General features: G+C 42.6%; 1 protein-coding gene across 2 annotated transcripts; it reads left to right on the top strand.

Annotated features, from left to right (window-relative positions):
- The first annotated feature begins 1844 nt into the window (after positions 1-1844).
- On the top strand, positions 1845-6590 carry LOC127299887 (cytochrome c-type biogenesis ccda-like chloroplastic protein 1). 2 transcript variants are annotated; one of them, XM_051329924.2, is made up of 12 exons: positions 1845-2050; positions 2162-2242; positions 2345-2400; positions 2713-2840; positions 2948-3033; positions 3129-3160; positions 3393-3554; positions 4640-4712; positions 4830-4930; positions 5364-5499; positions 5655-5701; positions 6335-6590. In XM_051329924.2, the coding sequence occupies exons 1-12, from the start codon at positions 1954-1956 to the stop codon at positions 6434-6436; spliced, it is 1101 nt and encodes a 366-aa protein (XP_051185884.1). In that variant the 5' UTR covers positions 1845-1953; the 3' UTR covers positions 6437-6590. The 2 variants fall into 2 exon arrangements, with proteins under 2 accessions (XP_051185884.1, XP_051185885.1); XM_051329925.2 differs by having other exon boundaries at positions 1847-2050; positions 5407-5499.
- Positions 6591-7182: the final 592 nt, after the last annotated feature.

Here is a 7182-nt window from a genome sequence, read left to right on the forward strand (position 1 = left end):
AAGAGGTATGATGGTGTTGCAATGGAACAAAAGGCAACGGGAGACCCCCCCAATTCGACGAAAAATCAGCTAGTTTTTCTGAGCCAGGCCGGTCACAGATCCGGTTGGACCGGCCCTGGCACCGGGAAGCCCGGTCGCCAACCGGACCCTGAACCGGTGCCATCCGGGCGACATCCAGTAAAGAAACGAAGCCATCCGGCGCGCGTCCGGTCACCAGCCCGGTTTCGGACCGGCTGCTCCGGTCCACGGCCCGGTCTGACCGGCGCTCGACCGAGCGGCCCGGTCAGCAACCGGGTTCTGCGCTGTGACATCCGGGCCACATCCAAGAAGCACGAAGTCTGCCCGGTCAAGTCCCGGTCCAGCTCCGGTTGGAAACCGGCGGCCCGGTACGTGGCCGGTCGGCCGAGGCTGTGGACCGACTGTCCGGCGCAAAATCCGGTTGACCGGGTTTCTCGAAGAATCTGCTGATGTGGCAAGTGACCAACGGCCGTATTTAGAAGAACACTATAAATAGGTCTTCTCCTACCTCTGAACAGTTAGGGCACTACACTACAAGCTGTTCTTAAGCTCTCTCTCTCATACTCCATTGCTAGAAACACCAAAAGCCTCAGATCTCCCTCCTCCTCCACCCAAACTCAAATCCCTCCGGGGAATCATTAGAGGAGGACCCGATCTACCGTTCTACCAAGCCAAATCTCATTCCCCCTTGTATTCATTGAGAAGCTTGCTTTCTAGGGTTCCTAGGAAACCCTAGGTAGGCAAGAGGAGTCCGGAAGCATCCGGGCTGTGGATTTGCTCCGGGCAAGATTGTGAAGGTTTGGAGGCTACCTCAAAGTCTACCACAAGTGAGTGAGCTATTCCTTCGTGGGATAGGCTCCGGAGAATAGGGTGAGCCTTCGTGGCGCGGGGAATCCTTCGTGGGACCTCCACTCCTCCAAACGTGACGTACCTTGTTGCAAAGCAAGGGAACACGGGAATACATCCTCGTCTCCGCGTGCTATCGGTTATCTCTAACCGAACTCCTTACTTGTGATTTAATCGCTGTGAGAGCCTTCGTGCTCGAGTTGGTTGTATTCTCATATAGGTTGCTTCACCTAGTTTGCATTAGGCTCATCTTTATATTCCGCAAAGCCTAATATTGCAAAGAAAGAATTAAAATTTGTAGAAACCTATTCACCCCCCCCTCTAGGTTTACCATCTCTATACTTTCATTGAGGAACTGGCTTGGTGAGTTCACAGTCTTAGTCTTATCCTACAAGGTGAGAATTTAAAGTCTAACCTTAATTAGTTGTGCTTGGCAATGTTTGGTGAGCAAGGACTTTCTCCAGAGTGAAACCTATGATCTTTGATCGGACGATGATAACGCTTGTGCACTGATTCTTTTTTGGAGACGTCGCTTTTGGAGAAGTATGATTTCTGGTGATGCCTTGGCGGTGTTAGATCCTGCTACACGGAATTGATCATTGTAGTGAAAATTTTCTTTTCTTTGTATTTTTTTTTAGATTATGTACATCTATAAAACCGCTAGGCTAATGCGTTATTGTAGAGACTGATCTAATTGGTATATTTACGATAGAGTGTGTCTATGTTTCAGTTGACTGAGATTTTTTTAAGTCTCAGTTACCTAGAAAAGTGCAACTGCAGTTTAAAAAAAAGTATAACTCAACCCAGTTGCACATATCTAGTAGAAAAGTGCAATTGTATTTTTTTAACAAAAAAGTGCAACTCAAGTTTTTTTTGTAAGTGACTCATACTTAAAAAATCTCAATTAAGTGAGACATAGCAAAAACGGTTAACTCTTTATCGGAAAAATGTTGTCTTGGCTTGTGAACTTCACCGAGAACATCCACTCGTCCTCTTCTCTTGGCCACACCCTCTCCGGAGTCCGGACTATTCAGCACGACGCAAACTCGTCTTCTCCACTCTCCTCCGCTCCATAACCTCCGGCCATCCATGATGCTTTCCGCCGCCATGAGCACCCGCCCCGTGGTCACTCGCCGCCCGCACCTCCCAGCGCACGCTACCAATTCCAGTCCCTCCTCTTCCCCTGGTATGGTTGTATTTGCGCAAACTCGCGCGCACGCGCGTACTGCGCGTTCGTGCTTCCGCTAGCACTTAATCTGCTGTTTGCATACATAATCCCATGAGAAAACTTGCGCAGAGATTCTTGGATCCAGAACGGGGGCCAAGGGAAGGCCGTCCCTCCTCCGCCCGGGCCCGATCGTGCTGTCGTCCGTGGCCGGTACTAGCTTCAAGCTTCACTCTAGCGTATCTGTTTTATCTCTTTTGCTGGCGACGTGTTTGATGAAATGGTTATGAGAAAACTGCTGTTTCTGGGTTGCAGTGGGGAGCCTGGTTGCTGCTGGAGCTGCAAATGCCGCCGACCTTGGGGATTCTCTGGTGAGGGAGCATTATTTCTTACCGTAGTGCTCTCAGTTGTCAAGCTGCGGTTGAGGAATGGTTAATCTTGTCAAGCTGTGATTGTAGTGTAGTGCAGTACGACAGTGCCTATTCTGCAAGCCATAGTCAACACACTATCTAAAGGAAAATCAACCACATGTACTGCAAAGCACTTTGAGAATATTTAGGCCATGTTTGGGACTTCTTGTTTCTTGCTTGTTGCATTTATAGCCTCCTGGTCAGACCTAAAATGCTAAATCTTCCTTTACTTACGGGATGTAATTCCTGCAAACCATTCTTGTTCTTGTTCAGCTAGGACCATCGGGACTTCTCTTGGCTGACTTAAGCATTGGAGATTGGTTTGGAGGTTTGTTATTTTCAGCCGGGCAGCAAGCTAATGAAGCTGTTCTGGATCAGTTGTCGGCTCTCAGTTTCACTAGGTCGGCTTTCTTTCTCTGCAGTTAATTTCCTGCGGGCACCATCTTTTCATTTTCTGCTTCTGGTTCATATCTCTTTCTTTCTTTCTTACCTTTTCTCTTTTCTTCAGCTTGGCAGTAATTTTTGGTGCTGGACTTGTAACTAGTTTGTCTCCATGTACACTCAGTGTTCTTCCATTGACTCTGGGATATATAGGCGAGTACAGTGGCCATTTTTAAATGTTCTGTTTGATTCCCAAAATTGGTGAACACTAGTGACATTGACATAAAGCATCCTTTATAATCTTTCAGGCGCTTTTGGTTCTGGGAAAGATCGGTCTGAGGTAATTTAATACAACCGTCATATTCAGGTTCGACATGCCATAAGAGAACCAAAAGAAATTAAAAGCTTTCAGAATGAATGCATATTCGCAAAATTAACTTGTATTGCATTGCATGAGTAATTTTGACCATAACGTCACTTGCATTGCATGAGTAATTTTGTCCCATTTACAATTTGTACTTCCTTTCATATATTCATGATATCAATGGAGTTGTTTTTGTTCTACCTAGTAGGTTGTTGGAAATTCAGTTGCTTTTTCATTAGGACTGGCAACAACACTAGCCATTCTTGGCGTCGCTGCTTCTTTTGCTGGCAAGGCTTATGGGCAGGTAGGACAAGGACTCCCAGTGGCTGCTTCTGGGTTAGGAATCATCATGGGATTGAGCCTTCTGGAGGTAAATGACAAGCCAAAACGGAACTTATAACAAAGTGAAGCATGTGGCTGAAACTTTTTTTTTTCTGCCATGTTGCCTTGGGCCAGATCATTTTTTTTTGCGGGGAAAAGAGTCATATATTAACTGGAAATAGGATTACAATCACAAGCAATGGCCTGTTCGATTTCTTGGGGGAAATCCACATACCATACTGATGTTCGATGATTAATCCTACCTAGTTTTGCAAGCTCATGACTAACCATATTGGCATCACGGCTAATTTTAGTTACACATATGTCTCTTTCCTGTAAGAGCTCACGAATTGCAGATATTGTAAAGGCGTAGACTGAAATGTTTTGGTTCTTGTCCTTGATCAGCTCTATGGCTTCAGAGCAGTCCGTCTCAAGCGTGATCGGCAGCGTAGTCCAGTGCATGGCTAACCGCATACCTTCCTCAATGGCTTGTAGCTCAGCGTCCGTCGCACCCCCACACCGATTCAGGTGCCGGCACGCCGCAGCGATGACACCACCATTGTGATCACGCATTACCATACCCGCTCCAGCAGCTCCATTTCTGGAAAACCCTCCGTCAACATTCAGTTTCACACGTCCCTCCACTGGTTTTGTCCATCTCTTTTTAACCTGCTGTCTCCCATCGATCTGCTTGTCCTGTTGCTTGAAGCCTCCACTTTGGTTGATCACCATCTTGCCTTTCTGCACATCAGCATCAGGAAACTGCTTAATGATTAGTAAAGAATTCAAATAACTCACCAGAAATCTCCTAGATCCCTCAATAGATGGGCAAGGTTTATCATGTGTTAATTCATTGTGGTTATGCCAAATCCGCCATAGCGTCATCATCGTGCATGCTCGTTGCATCATCGGTATGGCATTGAGAAGCTGGAGTAACCACTCTTTCCTGTAGGCTTAATCAATGCATCCGACAGATCATTTATCTGTTGGTTTGATGGTTGTTTGTTTCCTTTTTATAGATTGTAACAATCTGGACACAGTGGTTATTTGTTTAGATAGATTTCATAAATTCTGCTTTTGTTTAACAGTACTAACCTAAACTGTTCTCTTTTCTGATTATCTTGTATCTGACAGGTAGTTGAGTTACAACTTCCCTCATTTTTCAGCGATTTTGACCCTCGAGCTGCTGCAGCTAACTTGCCTTCCAGTGATGCTTCTTGACATTATTATTTATTTCCTATCTAATACCATGTATATGTCTTTATATTTTTTCAGTCATAGTTCATTAATATCTTACCTTTTTCTAACTGTATTTGATTGTCAGGTGTACAAGCATATCTTGCTGGCCTTACATTTGCATTAGCAGCATCGCCTTGCAGTACACCCGTTCTTGCTACCCTTCTGGGATATGTCGCCACTTCAAGGGTATGCATAAAATGACACATAAGTTGCCTCAGTAGTATTATGTTGCTCAAAGCTGGAAATATCAAAACTGTTTTTGATTTCCCTGATAGACTTTACTCCCTCCATTCCTATGAATAAGGCGCACACGCATTTCAAGGCGAACTTTCAACAAAAGAATTGAACAACAATATCCCGATTATATAGTACATAATTGATATTGTTAGATTCGTATGTAAAAATACATTTAATTGACACCAATTGTGTATCAGATGTTCCTTATATACATGGATTAATCCATTGGAAAGGAGGGAGTAATTAGTAACATAAGTAACTTGCATATCTGATTTGGAGTTCTTTTAAATTCTTTGATTTCAAACATTCTTGGTTAATCTGTCCACACAGTAGTCTGACATGAATTATTATCTTGGTCTACCTTATTTATTTTTTCTGAAAGAATGATGAAATCCTGTCACTACAACATCAACGTTTCCTGTCAGGATCCAATTGTTGGGGGAAGTTTGTTGTTGACATATACTACTGGGTATGTTGCACCTCTTCTCATCGCAGCTTCTTTTGCTGGAGCATTGCAGGTATACCCGCAGAAATTGTTAAGTGCAGACAAGATATTACCAGCAAAATTTAACTTTGAATAGCTTTTATACTTCATGAACAACACCAGTCCAATTGATCAACCACACCTGTTTATTTCACTTTTAAGGTCTGATTACTTAATTGCCTTTTGTAGAGTTTATTGTCATTCAGAAGATATTCCACATGGATAAACCCTATCAGGTATCTACTTAGTTCCTATTTTCAGGTCAAGATTTTAAAATCAGTTCTCTATCCTTTTTGTTGAGGAAAAAAATGACTCTCACATCATCGAATTTTTACTAGCTTATATAGGTCAAATGTGCATCAACCTGTCAAGTCTATAAATTCTGTGTCCGATTCCTTGTATAAATACTGAGAATCTACTGCATAACGCCTAATTACTACCTAAACTTATTGTCGGATTATCTGTCCATCTAGCTATCTAGATACAATGTATATTCATCACCAATGGTCAATACATTATGATTGATATATTTAAGAAATATCGAGATCCCTTTTTGGGATCTGGCAGTTAACTTTAACCTTATTTTATAGACAAGCATCCTTTTAGTTTATACACTTTCACAGTCTCGGTTCAAAGGGCTCACAGTTACATTTCTTTGGCATGTTTTTTAGGAAATGATAATATATCAAACTTACCATTTTATTCTTCTTAGAGAACTTTTTGTCAAATATTGTGACCTCCCATTCCTTAAGAGGTTTAACCAAGATCCTTTATTGGACGAAAAATCCACCGAAAAATATCAACCATTTGTTTGAAGAATTGTATTTTATTATTTTGAGAAATTCCTTTCACTAACACATGATTGGCAGTGGTGCGTTTCTATTGGGTGGAGGTGTGTATACCCTACTGGACAAGCTGTTCCCTGTGACGTCAATGGTGATGTAGACTATGGAGTCTTAGGCCACTGTTAAAACAAGAATCCTAAGACAAGGTTCGCCATTGTATAGCTAAGAAAGTGTCATCAGTTGTTTCTAGCTTTTATAGAATGTAACTCTATTCAGGATATCCAAACATCTCGATCTCATCAGTCCATGGAAAATTAGATAGCATGAGGTTTAGTTCTTACTTCCCAGCAACCCCACAACAGCAACATGGTAAAGAAGTATACCTGCACCTCCTACCCATGACATAATCACCCCTGTTATTTACAACCAGGTAATAAATGAATCATACAGAAGCACAGTAATGAACTTAAATGTGCTTCAACTTCCAGTAGCCTGCTCCAAAGCATCTCACTGGTTGCTTCCCTTGTTTACACCACCATAATTCATGCAGGACACCAAATTTAATTGAAACACATGTATAAACCGACTAGGAATCTATAGCCTGATCTGAGTACTTTTTTCTACTATCAAATATTTTTCCTTGCCAATTTTTCTTATGATAAATCAGTATCTACCATTTGGGGCTGCCTGCATTCATTAAAGGGCCATGTTCTGTTAAATTGATTGACATTAATTGGTTGTTGTGATTTGAGAGGGTAAATTACCTGTTCATGACGAAGTTCACTGCCCCTTGACATGCCCGTCGTTGTAGCAGCAGCTTGCTTGCTTCAATTGCTATTCCCTCTAGCTGCATTTTGGAAAGAACTGGAATACGTTGAAAAGGGCTTGAAATTCAGTTTCCCAGTTCTTGTTTTCTTCCATGACATCACCTC

Source organism: Lolium perenne, chromosome 5 (assembly GCF_019359855.2).
Source record: "Lolium perenne isolate Kyuss_39 chromosome 5, Kyuss_2.0, whole genome shotgun sequence".
NCBI lineage: Eukaryota > Viridiplantae > Streptophyta > Magnoliopsida > Poales > Poaceae > Lolium > Lolium perenne.